This window comes from Pyrus communis, chromosome 4, assembly GCF_963583255.1.
Source record: "Pyrus communis chromosome 4, drPyrComm1.1, whole genome shotgun sequence".
Taxonomy (NCBI): Eukaryota; Viridiplantae; Streptophyta; class Magnoliopsida; order Rosales; family Rosaceae; genus Pyrus; species Pyrus communis.
The window spans coordinates 8,390,757-8,414,417 of record NC_084806.1 but is presented as its reverse complement, the minus strand read 5'-3'; the positions used below and the strand labels follow the sequence as shown (position 1 = coordinate 8,414,417).

The following is a 23,661-nucleotide window of genomic DNA, read 5'->3' as shown; positions in this document are numbered from 1 at the left end:
AGAAAACCAAAAAAAATAAAAAATAAAAAATAAAAAAAGAGTTTTAATGAAAAGTCTGTAGTGATACTTCATTACTTGAAGAAGAAGAAGAAAACCCAAAAAAAAAAGAAAAAAAAAAAAAGAAAAAAAGAGGGGTTTTAATGAAAAGTCTGTAATACTGTTTATTTTAGCGAAAAATCATATTTTTATACTAAAAAATTAATCCTGTTACTATTTATTTTATCCTTTATTTTGTTCTTATTGTTAAAATTAAAAAATTTCAAATCATTTTCATTAACTTTTCTTAAAAAAAAAAATAATAAATAAAAAATAAATAAATCAAAGGTCAGAGCTTGAATTGTATTTCATTCAACTAAGTTTAAAAGTATCTACTTTCTTTAATCTTCTCCATAATGTGAACGTTTGACTGATCTGTAGGGTTGCGATGTATAAAAAGCAATGGTTGGCGGGGAATATTCCAAAAAAACTTTATCAACCCATTTCCCAAAAACTGGTAAGAAACTTCATCTTTCGCAGTTAAAATGTTTCCTGCACCACTCTTATGGTTGCACCTCTGATGTTTGTAAAACTGTCTCTTCCTTAAAGTTTCAGTCCTTTAGCAATTAGCATGCGTTAGCAGCTGCCCACTTGTTTCCTTCCTTCGTTTGATTCCTCGTTTCATCAAGCTAGTAGTTTTTAAGGTGGTTATTCTTTTTGTTCATATGAAAATCTGAGAAGAATTAACTTCCCTATATTGCATGCTTTGTGAAGTATTTTAATGATTAGTTTAGTTCTGTTGTAATAATCTTTCACTGCAAAGTAACAACCACCCTTCTTCGTTATTTATTGAGTTACTACTTCTTGTGTTGTTTCAATGGGGCCAAATTTCTTGTTTTCAATGCCGGAATCGTAGATGGGTTTGTATTCTTTACTGCTTACCAAAACCGCAGAACTTTTGTTGCAAGAGGTCCTGTATAGTCAATTTAGTGCTCATGAACTAATGCGGTTTTTTTAAGTACAATTTACTCAAACCATAAATTGTTTCTCCTGCAGCTCTGATCTCACCATCCAAGTTGTCCGAGTTGCTTGTGTTGTAAAACAAAGCAACTAAGCTTTCTGAAGTGTTGAATTTCCAAGAAAACAAAAGGGAAAAAAGAAGAACGGTTCGGAAGTGCTGCTGCTTGTCAATTATGGCAAGTTAAACCTATTACTGTTAAAGACATGGCTGAGGAAAATCCTGTTAATGGAGATGTAATCAAGGAGGAGGGCACGACAGCATCAAACGGAAAGTCAGCAGTGGTGGATTCTGAAAACAACGCACAAGATACAAGCAAGAGCAAGGAGGATGGCACCAAAACGGTTCCATTTCACAAGCTTTTCTCCTTTGCTGATTCCTTGGATTACCTGTTAATGTCTGTTGGTACAATCAGCGCCATTGGAAATGGGATCTGTATGCCTCTCATGACCATAATCCTTGGAGATGTGATTAATTCTTTTGGAGGAGCGGGGAATACCAAAGGCGTGGTTGATGCAGTTTCCGAGGTAAATATTCTGTGACTAAAACCTGATAAATACTTCTCTCTGGTAGTGCAACATCTCTAGAAATTAAGTCAACCGAGCAATATCATAAAAGGAAAGCAAAGAACAACGTATGCAGTACATTGTTCGATGCAGTTCCATCCGAATTTTTATGTCAACTGAGCTCTCAACTTCCTTATTGGAACTTTTTTTTTGTGTTTTTTTTTTCCGATTATCTGGTGCCTGCAGTTTTGTTGCTAAATAGGATCATTGCCCCTCCACCAAATTTCTGCATTAAGAAATTCTCATATTTGTAAATTGTGCTATATGCAACTATTATTACTAGGTTTAGTGGGAAATAATTTAGGCCAACTTAATATCCTTTTCAGGTGGCTCTAAAGTTCGTTTATTTGGCTGTGGCAGCTGCTGCTCTTTCATTTCTACGTAAGTTTTACTGAACTCCCTGCAGGTATTAAGGAAATAACTTGGCTTATTGGAAAATGAGATAATTAGCTTTTTCTATATGCCAGAAATGTCTTGCTGGATGGTCACTGGAGAGAGACAAGCTTCACGAATAAGAAGTTTATACTTGAAAACAATTATAAGGCAAGATGTTGGCTTTTTTGATAAAGAAACGAACACTGGGGAAATTGTTGGGAGGATGTCAGGTGATACCGTGCTCATTCAAGCGGCAATGGGCGAAAAGGTATTTACTCGCCACACAACAGCCTTCAGTTATTGTCATTATCTCTAGTTAACATTTTGATTCCGTTTCATTTTCTTATGGCAGGTAGGAAGTTTTATCCAATTAATTGCAACATTCATCGGAGGCTTTGTTATAGCATTTGTGAAGGGATGGCTTCTCACCCTTGTCATGCTATCATCTCTTCCCCTTCTCGTCCTCTCTGGTGCCGTCATAGGCATAATTATATCGAAGTTGGCATCCCAGGGGCAAACTGCTTATTCACAGGCAGCAATTGTAGTAGAGCAGACAATTGGTTCAATAAGAACTGTACGCCTACTTGTCTTTAAAATAAAATTTTCATAATAATATTGTCTTTTTATAGAACTAAATCTTACAGGCGTTCCCAATGCAGGTTGCATCCTTTACAGGAGAAAAACAAGCTATAGCTAATTACAACAACTCCTTAATTAAGGCATACAATTCTGGTGTGCAAGAGGGCTTGGCATCTGGATTTGGAATTGGAGCGGTAATGCTTGTTATGATGTGTAGTTATGCTTTGGCTATATGGTTTGGCGGAAAGATGATTCTTGAAAGAGGATATACAGGAGGAGAAGTAATAAATGTAATTTTCGCTGTGCTGACTGGTTCCATGTAAGTGCATTTCCATAAATTTGGCATCATCTTTGCGTTGCAAGAATGCGATATTAAAAAACTTATAGACTATTCCTCCTCTCCTCCTCCTCCTTTCTCACTCCAAAAATTGGATAATGTGATGCTTCAGAATATCAAGATATGAAAGTTAATGCTATAAATTTTCAGGTCTCTTGGGCAAGCATCTCCATCCATGAATGCATTTGCTGCTGGACAAGCTGCAGCTTATAAGATGTTTGAGACGATTAACAGAAAGCCGGAGATAGATGCTTATGATACTAATGGGAAGCAGTTGCACGATATACACGGAGACATAGAACTGAGGGATGTTCATTTTAGTTATCCTGCGAGACCAGATGAACAAGTATTCCATGGATTTTCACTCTCAATACCTAGTGGTGTAACTGCTGCTCTGGTTGGAGAGAGCGGAAGTGGTAAATCAACTGTAATCAGTTTGATTGAGAGATTTTATGACCCCCAAGCTGGTGAAGTTCTTATTGATGGTATTAATCTGAAAGAGTTCCAGCTGAAATGGATCAGACAGAAAATAGGCCTTGTCAGCCAGGAACCCGTTTTGTTTACCTCTAGCATTAAAGATAACATTGCCTACGGGAAGGATGGTGCCACTGATGAAGAAATAGTGGCTGCTTCTGAACTTGCTAATGCTGCTAAATTCATAGACAAACTGCCTCAGGTTAATTCTGTTTATAGTTGCTCTAAGTTTGGGTGTTTCTTCGCTGAATATTTGCTGTCAATTTTTAACTCCACTTGGTGGAATTTTACCATTTTGCTTGTTCAATTCTTTTTTCAGGGGCTCGACACAATGGTTGGTGAACATGGAGCTCAGCTGTCTGGGGGCCAAAAGCAGAGAGTTGCCATAGCTAGAGCAATTCTGAAAGACCCAAGAATTCTACTATTAGATGAAGCCACAAGTGCTCTTGATGCAGAATCTGAGAGAGTTGTGCAGGAGGCACTGGACAGAATTATGGTAAACCGCACCACAGTCATTGTAGCCCACCGTTTGAGCACAGTAAGGGATGCTGACACCATTGCTGTTATACACAGGGGAACAATTGTCGAAAAAGGTATCCTATTATACCATATGGGTCTGCAATCTCACTGCCAATAGTTCCACGTTTTCTTACAATTTATCATACTGCACATACTGATCTTTTTCATCTGAGCAGGTCCACATTCTGAGCTAATCAAGGACCCTGATGGAGCATATAGCCAGCTTATAAGGTTGCAAGAAATGAGCAGTGTGTCAGAACAAACTTCTGTGAATGATCATGAAAGGCCAGAAATTATAAGTATGGATTATCGGAAACATTCAAGACAAAGACTTTCAAACTTACGATCCATAAGCAAGGGATCATCTGGAAGAGGAAGTAGCAGTCATCATTCCTTCTCAGTCTCATATGATGTGCCCTCTGCAGTAGGTGTCCCTGAAACAGCACATGCAGGATCTGATATTCCTGAGTCAGCATCATCAAGCGCGCCTCCAGAAGTTTCACTTCGTCGCCTGGCTTACTTGAACAAGCCAGAGATCCCTGTTTTATTACTTGGTACCATAGCCGCAGCAGCCAATGGGGCAATCTTACCTACTTTTGGGGTACTGATATCCAGTGTAATCAAGTCCTTCTTTGAGCCACCTCATGAACTCCGAAGGGACTCTAAGTTTTGGGCCTTAATCTTCATTGTTCTAGGAGTGGCATCTTTCATAGTACTTCCCGCAAGACAGTACCTTTTTGCTGTGGCTGGTTGTAAATTAATAAAACGAGTCCGATCTCTGTGCTTTGAGAAGGTGGTTTACATGGAAGTAAGTTGGTTTGACGATCCTGAGCACTCGAGTGGTGCAATTGGTGCAAGGCTTTCTGCAGATGCAGCTTCTCTGCGAGGGCTGGTTGGAGATGCTCTAGCTTTGGTTGTTGAGAATCTAGCAATGGCAATTGCTGGTTTGGTGATTGCTTTTGTGGCAAATTGGCAACTCGCTCTTATAATCCTCGTTCTGCTTCCGCTGTTAGGAGTAACTGGTTACGTTCAAGTCAAGTTCATGACAGGATTCAGTGCAGATGCAAAGGTATTTCTCCAATCTCAAACTATAAAAAATATGTACTTTACAACTGCTATCTGGTGCACCTCAAAACATCAACCATTTTTTTGGATGGAAAGAGACAACACCAACAGCAGAACTCAAACAGAAACAAGATGGAGTCTGATTAAACCAACCCTGTCATCGCCAAGAGTATCAATTATGAAAATAGGAGGAACAAGCAACTCCTGATACACAGTTGCGCAAGAAAGTCCCATCTTCACTAGGTGATCAGGAGCAAAACATCATCCATTTTTTCATTCAATATACGTGGAACCTAATCAGTTATCCAGTCCAATCCTTGATACCAAACAAGATCTTACAACTAGTATAAGACTAATCCTTTTCTGACAATACTGAAAATTCTAAATGGTTGCAGAAAATGTACGAGGAGGCAAGTCAAGTAGCGACTGATGCTGTAGGGAGTATTAGAACAATTGCTTCCTTCTGTGCTGAAGAGAAGGTGATGGAGTTATACCAGAGAAAATGTGAAGGCCCTATTAAGACAGGGATAAGACGAGGGTTAATCAGTGGGATAGGATTTGGGCTATCATTCTTTTTTCTTTTTTCTGTGTACGCGTGTAGTTTTTATGCTGGTGCCCGACTAGTTGCAGCAGGCAAGACGACATTCTCTGATGTTTTCCGGGTAAGTTCTTCTACATTATGCTACAAGTCTTCAGGTTACTACCTAGCTCAGGAAACATAACTGCAGGATGCGCACTTTGCTAAATAAATACTTGTTATTTGAGATATAAATCTTCATTATTCGATTCAGTCCATTAACATTTGTTGTCCTGGTTTACAGGTTTTCTTTGCTCTCACTATAACAGCTGTCGGAGTGTCTCAGTCTGGATCCCTAGCCCCTGATGTAAGTAAAGTAAAATGCTCTGCTGCTTCCATATTTGCAATTCTCGACCGGAAATCAAAGATAGACTCCAGTGATGACTCAGGAAAAACTATAGAAAATGTTAAGGGAGAAATTGAATTTCGACATGTGAGTTTCAAGTATCCAACCAGACCTGACGTTCAAATTTTTGAGGATCTTTGCTTGACCATCCATCCTGGCAAGGTAACTTACTACCATGCTTTGTACATTTACTCCTCCTTTTCAATCAATATAAAGATTTGGAGTTCTTAGTCTGATTTATGTTACCGGAACTTACATTTTGATTTACATTATGCAGACAGTTGCTCTGGTGGGAGAAAGCGGAAGTGGGAAATCAACAGTCGTCTCCTTGTTGCAGAGATTTTATGATCCTGATTCAGGTTACATTACACTAGATGGAATGGAAATCCAAAAGCTACAGTTAAAGTGGTTGAGACAGCAAATGGGGCTGGTGAGCCAGGAGCCTGTATTGTTTAATGACACAATCCGAGCCAACATTGCATATGGAAAGGAAGGGGATGCAACAGAAGCTGAAATTATAGCTGCAGCAGAATTGGCAAACGCTCACAAATTCATCAGTAGTTTACAACAGGTGGGCGCTAACTTAAACACATTTGTCCATCTATGCACAAATAGGACCGGTCACAAAATTTTAATAAAAAATAGAACCGGAGGGACACTAAATTGTCAATAAACGCACACTATACAACTTATTGTCTATTTTGTTTCCCCCCAGTTCTGTCTTTGATTAAGTATATAACCGGTTGTATATGTACGTATTTCACTTTTGCCATGATGTTGCATAAATGAGGACTAGTTGATGAAATATTACGAAAATATCTTGAGAATGATGGAGATTAATGCATAGAGTTTGGAAAACAATGCAGGGTTATGACACAACCGTAGGAGAGCGGGGTGTTCAGTTGTCCGGTGGACAGAAGCAAAGGGTGGCAATTGCAAGAGTCATAATGAAGGCCCCAAAGATTTTACTACTAGATGAAGCCACAAGTGCGCTTGATGCTGAATCTGAACGCGTTGTTCAAGATGCATTGGATCGTGTCATGGTGGATCGAACCACGGTGGTGATTGCTCATCGGTTATCCACGATCAGGAGTGCAGATTTAATAGCCGTGGTGAAAAATGGAGTGATTGCAGAGAAAGGAAAGCATGAAACTTTGCTCAATGTCGAGGATGGCATTTATGCTTCTTTGGTAGCACTCCATGCAAGTGCCTCATTGTAGAGAGCTTCGCAAAGAGGTAAATTAGCAAGAGGCATATTTCGTTCATTTTTTTCTTCTTTCCTGAAAGCTTCACTTGGAATCTGAAGTGTAATACAGCACTTATGAATACAACCCTTAATAATGTTGGATTTGTTTACATTAGTTTTTCCCCTTCAATTTTTTTTTATATAATTTACTAAGGGTATTCGGGAAAGAAAAATCGAACACAGGACTTGATGTGAATTGTTAAATGCACTAAACCGCTTAAAGTAAGATCCACTTCCAATTTTCTACTCTAATTAAACTCATTAGATAAAGGTTCATCCAATTTCACGTGGAGCAAGAGAGATTCGACAACATTACTAGATACTTTTTCCTGTTGCACAAAGTCTTCGGCACTTTCGAGTCTTTTGCTATACTGGATACCAGGCCTGATGATCGGCTCAAATTTGACGAGTGGTTGCATGATTGCATCCATGGACGAAGCCAATGAAGGCTCACTAGAGGCAAATACCCTACTCAAGTAATTCATTTGTTTAGTTGCAGATTACAGTTATATAATATACACGCGTTATTCTTTAAGAACGTATATGTATCATGCTACTTATACTCAATATCAAATATTATATGAGCAAAAGTACTCTTGTTCTGTCATTCAAACCGAAAAACCCCTCTTCTCCCTATCTTGTATTAATATTTTTCCAATCACTTTGCCACTTTCTGCTACTATATTGAAATTTTTTAACATTAGAATTGTGATACATCATCATTTGAAATCATACATATTATCATAAACCATACTATAATAAGATTTTCTTAGTTGTTTTTAGAACTGCCCCCACTAAAAGAAAATTCTAACTCCAACCTTAATTGCATCAATTTTAACGTCCAAATGGTTTCAAGTTTCAACACACAACATCCACCAATTGAACAAAATCTTCTCAACTGTTTGGCAACAAGAGGTGCCCGCGAATTGCCTCGAAATAATACTGATTGCTTGCCTCTTATCGGAATACCCACAAACCCCCACATGCTACAAAAGAAACTCAAACCAACTTTAACTCTGTCACTTTCATGTCGAATGTCAAATATCAATTGAAGAGTAATGTTACACTTATTATATTTTTCATATCATGTTGTAATTGTTTTTCAAAGAGATTGAAAATAGAAATAATAATTTTGGAAATTAAATTTAACGGTTAAAACACTTTTAGTTGTTGAAAACAAGAAAAACATAGATGGAGTTGCCGGCAAGATGAGAGGGATGAAGTCACAAGAGGGCTTAGGTTTTTTGGTTGGGGAAACAAATAGAGAGTGTGAGAGGAGATGAGGAAAACATGAAATCTAACCAAAAGTGGGTGAAAAACAATTTAATCTTCTATCACAAATAAAATCATAGGGAGTAAAGTAATTTAGTCTTCCATCATACAATAATAATAATAATAAATAACAATTACATAATTTAAAACTACATTAATGAAACCCTTTTTGTAGACCTGACATTCGTGTCATATTTTTTGTGTTCGTGTCGTTTTCGTGTCATACTCGATATCTTAATGGGTCGTGTCGTGTAACACCCGTTAAAATAAACGGGTAAAATGACCCGACCCGAAATCGGCCCGATAATATTAACATGTAATATGATCCGACCCGTTACTCGTTAAGGAAAATATATTTTAAATCAATAAATAATAAAATGAAAAACATAATACTAAATAAGTATATACATACCATATTGTCACATCCAAAACGTAAAAACGCATTTTCCTTTTAAATATATTTTCACTTACCTAAAGTCTTTAATAGTTTTTTAATTAATGTAGAAGTGTAAAAAATATATAAATGCTCGTAATGACAAACTTTACAACTTTCATGAAGAGCTTAACTTCGAAATTCGTCACTATAATCATATAAATCATAAATTAAAATTTAACCGTTGGTTGTTGTTTACATTTACGCTTCATTGTTCTCATCAAATTTTGTTTTTTCAGATTTTCATTTTCAAAAACATGATCTATTAGAGGATGCAGGAAGATGAACGGTTTGGGTCGTTAATATTATATTCAGAGTTTTACGGTTAGTGAAAATATTGCATGATGTTTATAAAGTTTCTACAAACTATATGATATCGACTTATATTTTAATTAACTGTAAATATCGAAACGTGATATCAAAGATCTGAACCGTCCATCTTCTTACATCCGCTAGATGATCATGTTTTCAAAAAAGAAAATTTTAAAAATGAAATTCAGTAAGAAGAATAAAGCGTAAATGACAATCGTCGGTTAAATGTAAATTTAAGATTTATGGATTATAGTGTTGGATTTCAAAGCTGACCCCTTCATGAAAGTTGTAAAGCTTGTCACTATGGGTGATTGTATATTTTTTTTTACATTTTTTACACTTCTACAATAATTATTATTAATTTTATTAATTATGCCCTCAAATAAAAAACATTATTCATAAGGGCTTGGAGAATTTTAAAAATCTAAATGATAATGTAAGTAACTATGGCAAGAAAAAGTTTGATTCAGCGGGAGAAGAAGAGACAAAAATTGGAAACAAAATATCATTTGATTCGTCGATCCTCAAAAAAAGAAATAAGCAAAGTTCCGTCGTTGAGCGAGAAATGGGAAATTCATGGAAAGTTACAATATCTACTCGTGGAGGAATAATGATGAATCATGAGTGTTTATATATTCTTTCACATTTTTCATACTTGTATGTATGTCTTCTTCGTTCTTGCCTGTACAAATGCTATACTAGTTTATTTTAATTTTGGACAACAATATGTTAAGTAGAATTTATCCTAGTAATGATAATAAGGAACTCTCATAATAAAAATAAATAATGACTAATTTTTTTTTTAAACTTATATAGAATAATAATAATACAAAACTATATATTTAATATAGAATATATTGTATATATTAATATGGCTATTGTATTTTATAATAAATCTTTTAATAATTAAACTTTAAAATTATCAAAATAATTTTTTTTCTTAACGGGCTTAAACAGATTACCCACGTGTTACCCGTGTGTATACCCGTTAAGAGCATGTTATTAACGGGTCATCCGATAATGATCCGATTAGTTATCGTGTTGACCCGAAACCTGTTATTTTCGTGTCGTGTTAGAAACTGACAGGTCTACCTTTTTGTCAACCAAAAGAGGATGAAAATACATATTTGTCTTCTATCACAACAAAAAAAGTTAAGGATAGTAACGTAATTTCACAAAACAAAATTTTGCTATTTCACCTACATGTAAATTTATCATCTCTAATTTAAAAATAAATAAAAAAACAACCTCTCTCCCTCTCTCCTCACTCCCACCTTCTCTCTCACTCTCTTCCTCTTTTCTTCAATTTTTTTTAATACATCGATATTTTTGCACTAAGACCATCTCCAACCAAAGGATGGCCAGATAGCTCCCTTTAACCCCCTAGCCCTCCAAGAAATTATATTTTAATGAACAGTGCTAAGCCATATTTCATACTATCTCCAACCGAGGGGGGCATAGGCCAAATATAGTTCTGTGACAAAAAACCATCTTCAACCAAGAGGACCAAAGGGCCATAGGCTAAACATAATTTATTATTTTAATTGAATTAATATGGTTACTTAAATTAAACTAAATTATTAAAATAAGGTTTTCGGACATATTAAAAACTACAACAATTTCAATTTAAGATTCAACTACTTCATTTTAAAAACTACAACTTAAATTTAAAGACTACAACAACTTAAATTTAAAAACTACAACTTAAATATTAAAGACTACAACAACTTCAATTTAAAGGCTATAATCATCATCTTCATGCACCATTGTAGGAGTATAGTCGAATTTAAATAACTCCCGTCAGGCCATAATTTCACTCTTTTTCCTATCAAAATATGCCTTACACATTGGAGTGTAAGATATTTTGTTCGTATCATCCATCTCTTCTTGTATTTGTTTTGCCCGTTCTTGGTGCCTACGGTTCCTTTCTTCCGCGGCAAAGATATTTTGTTCCGTCATTAATCGCAATGAGGATGCCATTTCTTGTCGAAAGGCGTAATCATCCTTTACCTTACCCTTTTCTTCAATTTTCGGGCCTTGTTTCATCCTATAGCCCTAGGTATGGAAGCTTCACCCGGAGACAAATTTTCTACCCTTGTTTCTTGAATGGTAGGAGATCCATGTTCATCCCCAACTGCATTTGAGGAAACATTTCCGAACACCGGCGTAGGACCAAATCTTTCTTGAGGTGGATAACACCCACCCTTTACAAATTTCCCAACAACCGTGATGACTAAAGGGTTTTGAGTTGTCCTCCATATACAATTCCTCCGCTTGGTGTACCTATAAATATAATTACAAAAATTAAAGGAAATTAATTTATGAAATGAAATGTAATATAATTAAATATTTAAAATAACTTGTGAAACCACTTACTTCGTTGTAGTAATTGGCTCCGCTTTCATGTCTGCTTCCGGCTTTTAACACTACTTGATGCCATTTATTCAAACTTGGATGAAGATATTTTTTCCATCTTGAAGAACAATTCTCGTGGTTTTGGAAATTCGGTAGAGTGGTGCCTTCGTAGAATTCATAATACTTTTTGGATGTACGAGTCCAAACACCTTCACTTGTTTGAGAACTCCCCCTCACACTAGAGAACTCCCCCTCGCACTATCTTCCGAGACCCATTTATAAGCCCTGCAAAGAGGTTCATCTTTTTTTCGGGTCTAAGCGCTACCTTTCATTGCAGATGTGGCCATTTGAAATTTATTGAAAAAATTGAAGGAAAGATTATTGGAAGAGTTAAGAGAATAGAAAGTGAAGAATTGAAATAAAATGAGGTAAGATAGTATGAAATGGTGAAAATTATGTGAGAAATGGTGTACCTAGCGTCAGGTAGTCGTTGCCTTTGAATTTTGGGTTGGCCCGGGGCTGGATGGCTCTTTTAGGCTAGCCGGTTGGCATGTTTTCCAATTTTTGGCCCGGTGGGGCTCACGAGCCTTTTGATCTAGCCCTCAGTTGGAGACGGTTTTCATGTCATTTCAAGATATTTTTAGCCCTTTGGCCGGGTCAGTTAGAGATGGCCTAAGGAGAGGGGGAGTTCGGCTAAGCCACACAATGGGTAACCTAATTTGGTATTGAATTCACAATCCACGATATTTGAACTAAGACCTCTCACTTCCAAGTGAAGAAGAATACCACCAAACCGTAGTACTGAATGACCTCTCTTCTTCAATTTTAACAACAAAAGTAAAAAATTTCACACTTTGTGTGTGGACATTTACTAGTATATAATTACATATATAAATTAATAAATATAGTATATAATACTAATCATACCAATTCGGTATTATATACCACTAGTAATAGTTTTGAATATCAATATCGTACCGTAAATGTATGATTTGATACAAATACTGTACCATTACCAAATTTTTGGCACAAACTTTTCGGTGATTGAATCTCTTTTTACTGTTCCTAACAAACCTAAAGATGGCCTAAAATGCATGACTAACAGCGTGCAAAAACCGGTACAAACGCCATGTTTATGGCTTTGGTCTTAGTTCCAGTTTTTTTTATCAATAACTATTATTATTATAACTAGAATATAGGCACACACAAAGTGTGTGAGAAAATTTTTTATTTTTATTTTTAAAATAGAAGGAGAAAGGAAGAGAGTGATAGAGAATGTGGAAGTGGGAAGTTTTTATTTTTTTATTTTTTTATTTATTTTTTAATTACAGATATGTTATGATTACATGTAGGTGATGCTTTGAAAAAAAAAACAGCAAAATTTGGTTGTGTGAAATTACATTTCTACCCTATATTTCTTATTCATGTTATGTTTTAATTAGAGAGTTAAAATAGTAATTTCATAAAATTTTGATTGACAATGAGTGTTTTATTAATTAGTAGAAATTTAATGTGCTTTATTAATTAGTTTATGGAATCCTGATGCTTGCATGGGATGCATGTTCTTAGGCTTCAAAGATATGAACAAACCAAGTCACAACGATGGTTAAATCTACAAAGTTAATATTTTCGGCACAGAAGAAATTACACAACCAAAGAAAAATCTCTTTGGCTGCATATTTTGAGCAAACATCTCTCTTTTAATTAAAGCATTAGTAATATAGTGTAATGATATAATTTTTCTGAAAATATGATTCTAGTCCTTGAAATTTAAATAAAACTCATTGACTAGATTTCACATTAGCAAATTTATTAATTATATTCGACTTTACATATTTAAAAAATTTCAATGCCCAAAACACCCATATTTGAATGTTTGATGTATACAATTAGTTTCATACAAATTGTAAGGGAGAATTAATGATTTTATGAAAATAAAAAATAATAAATTTATTTCCTAATATATAATAACAACTAAACATGCCTAATATATGTACATGCTTAGTTAAGTCAACAAATTATATTTTACATATAAATGTAGGTAAATTATTTCACACACACATATATAACAAAAAGAAAAAAGAAAAAAGAAACATGCCTAGTATACGTAAAAATTCATGCAAAATAATTTACCTACAAAAAATGTTATTTGATTCAGTGCACCTACAATTCAAATTTTAAAATGTTAAATTGCTTAAAAAAGCAAAATAATTTCCCCACTATATGTAAAATACATGCAAAATAATTTACCTACATAATAAAACAAACCCAATGTATGCAAAATACATGCAAAACAATGTAACTACATAAAAAAAATATTATTATTTTATTCAATACTATTTTACCTATTATTTTGTACATATAATAATAAAATGTGCCCAATATATATGATGATACATACAAAATAAAATACCTACAAAGCATATGTTACTAGCAAAAATTGCCCGCGCAATGCTGCGGGTTTCAAATGCAACAAGTTCTTGCAATCAGTAAATATGGTTGAGAAGTTGTCAATAGTAAAAAAAACATGATGGGCAGATAGTCAAATTTTATTTGTTTACTCCAAATGACTTCAAGTTCTCCAAAAGGTTTGCTTCTAGACTTTTACATATCACTCAATAGTTTTGTTAATTGGCCCTAAACTCTTAGTAAAAAAATTAGGCAACTCTAATTAACAATTGCTAATCAAACTACAAAAACAACATTGTGAGCTTCAACTGTGTTCAAACATCTGAATCAACAGATTCAAAGGTCTTGATATGCATTATTGTTCAAATATCTGAATCTACAGATTCAAGGGTCTTGATATGCATTATTAACCAAAGGCATCCATTACATTTTAATAAAAATTTCCCTAATGGACTGCAATTCATATACAATTTGAAAGATCAAATTCAAACATTGAAGCACTTAAGCAATTTAGATAATGCTTGAAAATGAAATTCACACACTAAAACCACTCTGCAACAGATTCACATGAGTTGCAGTAGCACCTTACCAGCCAAAACTTTACCGTAACCAAACGCTAAGTCATTTCCATTAGTTAAGTAGATTTTATGTAGCTGCATTGACATTGAAATAAGGGAAATAAATCAGTAATCTTAATTTTTTTAAGGAACTAAAAAATATTTCCCAACTTGCTTGTTTTCCTTGCATTAAAAATTATAAGCACAGAGAGGAATGGATATTTCCCAACAAATAATGCAAAAACCAATAATAAAGATTTTTAAATAAATTTTGTGGTTAATGTGTATAACAATTGCATTAGAAAATCAAACCTTGAATATCATACAATGAACATGGCTCTGCGAGTAGCCCACTTCAAACACGATGGAACTCTGATGTGACTATCCCATCACGCCACCTATAGAAAATACCAATTGATAAAGAGTCAATATTCGATAAGTTTATCTCACAATTATTCGATTTAAACCGATTCTTTTCATATGGTTCATCACATAAGGGATTTCTGAGAAATTCAAGCAATTAAGCTACTGACAAGATTTGAAGATAAATCTCGAAACGGTATGCAATTCAATGACAACTGAAAGAGCTGAAAGGGAAGTAGTGGTACTGGTGATATTAGGATACAATCAGAAAAGCATTGAAATGCTTAGCTTTTTGTCTAACACACTTTTCTTTTATAGAGTATTGATGCATTTTTTTTTCCCATATTTCCTTTGCTTTTCACTTTTATCTTTCACATATCTCCTTGTCCCGTTTTTTCTCCGCTTTTTTCCCCTCTGCATTTCTCTCGGTCAGGATTCTCAGCCTCAGTTGTGCTCCAACCTACCTTCCTTTCTCTCTCAAAAGGTAACTTATGTCGCTCATCTCCCGACGAACAACCAGTCATGGATATCCCACATTAAATCCAAATAAGAGGAATAAATAGCTTAAAAAGCAACAACATTGCTACTTGCTAGTCTTCCTACATGATCTAAGAATATAATTAATTAAATAGATATAGGATCACATTGACCATAAAGTATTACTTACAACTCAAAAACTAAAAATAAGAGACAGACTTGGTGGAAAACTCAAAATCCCTCACCCAAAAAACTCAATGCACAATTAGATCATCAGGCTTCATGTCATATTGTTTTTCATTTTAGAAAACCTTCTTGTAGTTTGTCATTCAAAAAATCCTACTCAAAGTAAAAATTAACAGTAGGAAGTTATAGCAGCAAAAAGTATAATTAGTACATTAAATTTGACAAAACATAAAACACAATTTAACTAATATACACATAACTCATTAAATTCATTACCACATCAAACTTGAGAGTTCAAAGAGTTCAACAGGTCTAAATGTGTCAAAACCTTCTCCATATTCAACTTCAATTGCCTGAAAACACTACTATAATATTAGCTTTAGGTGGTGGATATTAGAAAAATCATGTCGGTTATATCCAACATAAATTCCTGACGGATATTTAGTGGAGGATATCAAAAAATAACCGACAGTTTTTTTGAATTTTTTTTTTTAAATATTTTTTACAAATTCTGGCGGTTTTCAAGTTAATGGTGGTGGTTATGACTGACAGAAATTGACTATTTTATTATTTTACTTTCTGGCGGTTATTATTTTAGTATTCTAGCGATTATAACCGACAAAAATGAAAATTTTATTATTTTTAAATGTTACATTGATAAAAAATAAATAAATAAATAAACACATATTTTTAAATTTTTTTTTCACTTATGACCCTAAAGTCTAATGAACTCAATTCACACGAGCCATAAATTTTCTAAGAGAATAATAACAACAGACTACAATCTGAAGCTCTATCATTTTTGTAATAAGGATTATGCTCCCTCACAGACAAGCAACAAGATACAAAGAAATTCAAACAATTTTTGTCAATGCGTCACAAAGCACATTGTCTGGCACATAAACACACATGAACATCTGGTGTACTCTATTATGTCTGATTTTATTATTTTAAAATGTTATAATGATTATAAATAAATAAACACACGTTTTAAATATTTTTTTTCACTCATGGCCCTGTCGGATATAACCAACACGAACAAAGCAAAATTTTGGACCGTCGCCAGAATAATCTCTGAATGTTTTTTTTTTTTTTTGCTATCTCGGAGTATATACAAACATATTTGACGGTTGGATCGTTGAAACTAGTTTCGTAGAATGCATATCCTATCAAATTGATAGATTTAACAAACACTTAAGAGTTAATATTATATTCCATTAAGTATAAAATAATATTTATCCACTAGTGTAAATATTTTAAATTGAAGATCGAATTCATTCATTGCATTCTTATAGAATCGAGGGGTGTAGCGGCAAAAAATCATTAAAATCGAAGCTAAAATAACTGTTAAATTGTGATTTTTCGTTTATAACCATTGAAAACTTTTGTTTCATTACCTAATCTCTAAATGTTTGTTTTTTACGATTTTTTACGTATGCGATCTTGGAGTGTGTAAAAACAAGTTTGACGGTTGGATCGTTGAAAAACGTTTCGTAGAATGCGTATCACATCAAAACGGTAGATTAAACCAACACTGAGAGTTAATGTTATACTTCCCCATCAAGTATAAAATAAGATTTTGTGGTATCCACTATTGTAAATATTTTAAATTGGAGACCGAATTCGTTGAATGCATTCTTATAGGGTCGAGGAGTGTAGCTGTAAAAAAATCATCAAAATCGAAGCTAAAATAACCGTTAAATTGTGATTTTTCGTTTATAACCGTCGAAAACTTTTGTTTTGTTACCTAATATCTGAACGTTTTTTTTTGTGATTTTTTACGTATATGATCTCGGAGTGTGTACAAACAAGTTTGACGGTTAGATCATTGAAAAAAGTTTCGTAGAATGTGTATCGCTTCAAAACCGTAGAGTTAATGTTATAGTTTCATTAAGTATAAAATAAGATTTTGTGGTATCCACTAGTGTAAATATTTTAAATTGAAGATCAAATTTATTCATTGCATTCTTATAGGGTCGAGGAGTGTAACTGTAAAAAATCATTAAAATCGGAGCTAAAATAACAGTTAAATTCTGATTTTTTTTTTATAACCGTCAAAAACTTTTGTTCCGTTACATAATCTCTGAATATTTATTTTTTATGATTTTTTATGTATGCAATATCGGAGTGTGTACAAATAAGTTTGACGGTTTGATCGTTGAAAAAAGTTTCATAAAATGCATATCGCGTCAAAATGGTAGATTAAACAAACACTTGAAGTTAATATTATACTTCCATTAAGTATAAAATAAGATTTCGTGGTATCTACTAGTGTAAATATTTTAAATTGAAGATCGAATTCGTTCATTGCATTCTTATAGGGTCGAGGAGTGTAGCTGCAAAAAAATCATCAAAACCGGAATTAAAATAACCGTTAAATTGTGATTTTTTGTTTTGTAACCTGCGAAAACTTTTATTCCGTTACGTAATCTATGAAAGTTTGTTTTTTACGTATGCAATCTCGGAGTGTGTACAAATAAGTTTGACGGTTGGATCGTTGAAAAAAGTTTCGTAGAATGCATATCGTGTTACAACGGTAGATTAAACAAACACTTAGAGTTAATATTATACTTCCATTAAGTATAAAATAAGATTTTGTGGTATCCACTAGTGTAAATATTTTAAATTGAAGATCGAATTCATTCATTGCATTCTTATAGGGTCAAGGAGTGTAGTTGTAAAAAAATCATCAAAACCAGAGCTAAAATAACATTCTTATAGGGTCAAGGAGTATAGTTGTAAAAAAATCATCAAAACCAGAGCTAAAATAACCGTTAAATTGTGATTTTTCGTTTATAACCGTTGAAAACTTTTGTTCCGTTACCTAATCTCTAAATGTTTTTCTTTTTGCGATTTTTTACGTATGCGTTCTTGTAGTATCTACAAACAAGTTTGACGGTTAGATCATTGAAATTAGTTTCGTAGAATGTATATCTCTGTTAAATTTGCCTAAATTTTGAAGTGTGAAAAGTAATTTGTGCCAAATTTTTATTTATGTTTTTCAAGTATTGATTAGACAATATTTAGTTTGTGTGATGACATTTTCATTGTACAATTATCTTTTTGTTTCTTCATTGCATATTTTACATGGGTTATTATCTATTAAACCAAACAATTATTTATTTTCGACAAAAAAAAAAATTTATTTATTTAATTTCTAAAAACGTATTCTATTTAAATACATATTATTTATTTATTTATTAAACCAAAAAATTATTATTTTATTTTTTTAAATCATAACAAAATTTTGGGGGGATTTTTTCCACCATTTTTTTTTCTGTCGGTTATAATCGACAGGAATGAAAATTTTCTGTCGGTTATATTTAAAAAAAATGTTCTGTCGGTTTTAACCAACAATAATGAAAATTTTCCAACATAAAACCCCTTTATCTCTTCCTTGTGTAGGTGTCTTCTCCCTTCCCCCTTCCTTCCCCCTTTTCTCTTCTCTGCGTTTCCTTCTCTTCTCTCCTCATTTCCTTCTCCCTTCCCCCTTTCCTTTCTGCATTTCATTATCTTCTCCTCTCTCCACACACGAGCAAACTCCGTCTAAAAGCTGAATTGCCGCTGCCGTCATGACGTTTGAGCGCTTCACAGGTTGGGGATGACTATGACGACAAATCTGCTCTGAGTCAGCTTGGCCCTTGCTGCAACCCACTCATCGTCTCATTTTGCTTCAAAGATCCGAGCTTTTCTACATGTCAGTGAAGTACAAATTTCTTCCATAACTCTCGATTCAACCGTCGTTTAGTGCATTAATTTCAATCGTCATTTTTTCCTTTATTTCTTCTTCCTCTACTTCGCTTTTGCTGCTGCTGCTTCTTCTTTTTCCCCCTTTTGGTTCCCCATTCTTGCTTCATTTCTTCTGATATTTTCTCTCTCTTCAAAATCCCACAACAGTCTTTGGAGTTGGAGGCTTTTGCTCTGTTGGGTTTTTTTACCAATAACTCAAAGGGCTGAAAGGTATTCCCTTTTCATATCTTTTCTCCCAATTTCTTTAGGGTTAATTTCGATTTTTTTATACTATTTGCAGTGGTGCTTTTTAGGGTTTAACTATTTGATTTCACAGCAATGGCAGAGCATGGTGGAGAACTTGTAGCTGGCTCACCAGTAGCTCTCCATTATCATAGATGTCATCAACACTGTAAGTATTTCGACTTTCATTCGACTTCAAGGAGAGATTCAATTGAATGAGCAATGCTTGCTGTGATTGAGTGATTCTAATGAAATGTGAACGTGTGTAGGTAGAAACAAACGATGTTGTGATTAAGTAATTCTAATGGAATGTGAATGTCTAATCTTGCTATCAATGTCACATCCCCGCCCGGGCCCCACAACATCTCGGGCTTTACTTGACCGTATCACGATATTGTTCGTTTTAGGCCTGGACCATGCCTTCACGGTTTTGTTTCTGGGAACTCACGAGCAACTTCCTAGAGGGTCACCCATCCTAGGATTGCTTTCACACGAACTCGCTTAACTTCGGAGTTCCTACGGAACCCAAAGGCAATGAACTCTCAAAATGTCTCGTGCTAGGTAGAGATAGGAATATACATATAAGGCTTATAGTATCCACTCCCCTGGATGATGTGGGATGTTACAATCCACCCCCTTAGGGGCTCAACGTCCTCGTCGACACACTCCTGGCTAGGGATTGGCTCTGATACCAAATTGTCACATCCCGACCCAGACCCCCACCACATCCTGGGTCCGATTCCACCGTAGCACGATATTGTCCAATTTGAGCCTTGACCACGCCTTCACGGTTTTGTTTCTGGGAATTCACGAGCAATTTCCCAGGGGGGTCACCCATCTTGGGATTGCTCTCACGCGAACTCGCTTAACTTCAGAGTTCCTACGAACCCCGAAGCCGGTGAGCTCCCAAAAGGCATCGTGTTAGGTAGAGATATGAATATACATATAAGGCTTACAAGATCCACTTCCCTGGACGATGTGGGATGTTACAGTGAATATGGAAAATGCAATGAATGCAGGGGATATGGAAAATGCAGAAAGTGGTTGTTTATATTTTTTTTAATTATTAATATATTTTCTGTCAATTTTATCCGACAAGAATGCTTTTATTTATTCTTATTAATAAATTTTCTATCGGTTATATCCAACAGAAGTTCTGTCGGTTTTAGTATTTTCTGTCGGTTTTAGCCAACATAAATGCTCTTATTAATTCATTATTAATATATTCCCTGTCGGTTATATCCGACACAATTTCTGTCAATTTTAGAGTATTTTCTGTCAGAAAATTCATTTTCTAACGCTGGCAATTTTGTCGCTTATTATATCCGCTACTGCATCCATTTTCTGTCGGATATTAGTAATATACGTTTTTTGTCGATTTTTGGACCACCGGTTATAGATAACTTTGTAGTAGTGAAATACTGAAAAGCTGAGCAAAATCATAATTTCATCAAAATTGCTGTACCCAAGGATAAGTTAAAAATAGAAAATAATCAAACCTTAGAAGCTATGGATTCTTAAGCACCATAAAAATTACAAATTAAACCAAAACTACAACTAAAAAAAGGAAACATCAATTATCTAGAAACTTGAAGACATTGAAGCTCCTATTGTTTCCCTGCACAATTGTGAAAAGGAAACAAAACGTTTCAAGACATCATCCTGAAAGAGCATTGTGTCTGGCATCCTTTTATATATAAACTTGCTGAATTCTTGCTTCTACATAAGTTTAAGAATGCATTCATTTTTCCTGTGAATTGTGTGATCCAAGTGTATTAACATCTGATATGGCGTATAACACATTAATTTATGTTAAAAAGAAAACCTAAAAATTAAGCACCAAATCTTTCACTTCAAATTCCATAAAAATCAAACCTTTGAAACAAAAAGTTATTGGGCTTTCTCTTGTGAGGAGGAGTTCAAAACTCATAGCTCTGCAAGATGGGCATCGGCGGTAGAATCGATTGGCCTCAGATTTCACATTCGTTTTTTCCGCCCCTTTGCTAAAACCACAGAGCAGCCACCTTCTCCCGTTGCAATCCTCACAGAGAATCACCACACCAGCCTTGGAAAAAACAGGAATCAAAGAAAAAACATGTAAAAGAGCAGTGCCATACTTGTGGAGCTCGAGCATGGAAAGGCTCTGGTTCCTTAAAACAACAGAAAATAAAATAAGAAACTCGACGAAAAACTCGGAAACCCTCGCCGGAAAAACTGGACAGCAACTTACTATGATTCACCTAAATCGTAATGATCCAGGCATGCAAATAATGGTTTTTGTTCCAGAGATGAAAGGAAGCCGATTGGTGGTAAACGGCGAGGTCCGGTTAGCCTGATTTCGGTCGGAAAAAGCATAGAAACCTTTACAAATGTGCACCAATTTTGTGAAAAGAGGGACTCCAAACAAAATAGCCAAGAAAATTAAAGACATGATCCCGCGGGAGATTATTTTGCGCAACAAAAACAAAGGATTTGGTACATGAAGTTTTTTTCATCCTCCTAAGTTTTAATTTTGAGACAGTTTCATACATCTGTTAAGTTTTCTGTTAGAACTTTTGTTAACTGATGACGTGATGCCCACGTGGACAATAACTGAACGTCATGTGTCAATATGGGCCCACTTTAATATTAAAAAATACCAAAAAAAAAAAAAAAAGTTTCTAGGCCTCAACCCCCGACCTCCTCCCTCCCTTCTTTCCAAAGCCGGAGCTTCACCTCCACCACCACACCAAGTTTCTAGGCCTAAACCCTCCTTCCCCGTCTTAGTCCCTCTCCTCGTTGCTTGGCATCTCCATTTTCTTCTCTGTCTCTTCTATTTATTGTCTTTCAACAAGCTTCAGAAAACCCCAGAGAGAGAGAGAATGGGAATATTCGAGCTGTTCAGAGCAATTGGCTACACAAACAACTCCGAATCCACAATCCCGCCCTCCGCCTCCTCCTCCGCTTGCCTCCTCGCCTCCGTAGTCCCCAAGTCCCAACCCTAATCCTCTTCCTCCGACCCTCTTTGGTCCGCAATCTACAAGATCTGATCCAAATCCCTGATCTGGCAACTCTCCCTTTAACCTTGGCTCCACCTACTTGGCCGAGTTGAAGTCCCTTGGTGGGGCGCAGGGGTGCGTATTTGCAGCGAAGGTGATGGACAACAAGGAATTGATTAGTCGGAGAAAGGAAGGTCGGGAGAGGACATGGTATGCAGAAGAGAGGGGGGATGGATGGGGTCGGGGATTGCAGGGGTCGCCGGCGATCGAAACAATGGCATAAAAGACAGAATGGAGGAGGTTTGGTGCCGGTTGCAGAGGGGTTGGGTGTGGGTTGCAAGGGGTTGGGGGAGGTAGAAGACGGGTAGGACTTTAAGGCCCATAAACTTTTTTTTTTTTTTTTAAATTAAAATTTTTATTGTATTTTTTAATATTAAAGAGGACCCATATTGACACATGGCGCTAAATTATTGTCCACGTGGACGCCACGTCATCATTTAACAGAATTTTTAACGAAAAACTTAACAGATGTATGAAACTGTCCCAAAATTAAAACTTGAGGTATGACTCTGGGATGAAAAAAACTTCATGTACCAAATGTTGAAACCCACGAAACTTCAGGGTAGTAAACAGAGATTAACCCTATATATATATATATATATATATATATATATATATATATATATATATACGAACGTATATGTAGTAGTACTACATATATATAGAGCTTATGGTAGTACTATATACATTTGAACGTTTATATGTATATATGTGTGTGTGTTAGGGGTAATGATATGCAATAAATTATTTGTTCATTGTAATTAAGGTGAGTATTAATATTTATTGATTTATTTTGAATATTGTGGTACAAGTTGTAAATATTTTGTATTAATAGGTCAATTACTTTCCTACATGACAATCACTTTTAAATTTGGGTTTTATTTGGATGTTTTATAATTAGGTGGGGTTTTTATATAGGAAATAAGAGTTGCAATGGTCTATATCTAAAGAATCCTATATTTTTTTTTTCTTCCACTTTTTCATGAAATTATAGTTGCAGCATAATTGGCATATGTTCACAAATTCATTAGAAGTTTCCATAAAAACTTTGTCAATCTGTGCACAAGGATGACCAGTCACAAATTTTTGATCAAAAATAGAACTGTATGGACACTAAACAGACAAGGAACGCATGCACACTATGTATACGGCTTGTTGTCTGTTTACTATCCCCTAGTTGTATGTTTGATCAAAAGTATATAAGCGATT

The 23,661-nt window shown here is 34.9% G+C and overlaps 1 protein-coding gene across 1 annotated transcript; it reads left to right on the top strand.

Moving 5' to 3' along the window:
• The first annotated feature begins 484 nt into the window (after window positions 1-484).
• LOC137731587 (ABC transporter B family member 11-like) lies at window positions 485-7,314 on the top strand. Its single transcript, XM_068470741.1, has 13 exons — window positions 485-680; window positions 1,033-1,521; window positions 1,887-1,941; window positions 2,028-2,203; window positions 2,288-2,509; window positions 2,595-2,833; window positions 3,002-3,527; window positions 3,645-3,918; window positions 4,021-4,913; window positions 5,305-5,571; window positions 5,731-5,994; window positions 6,110-6,403; window positions 6,699-7,314. The coding sequence occupies exons 2-13, from the start codon at window positions 1,201-1,203 to the stop codon at window positions 7,050-7,052; spliced, it is 3,885 nt and encodes a 1,294-aa protein (XP_068326842.1). The 5' UTR covers window positions 485-680; window positions 1,033-1,200; the 3' UTR covers window positions 7,053-7,314.
• The last annotated feature ends 16,347 nt before the right edge of the window (window positions 7,315-23,661 follow it).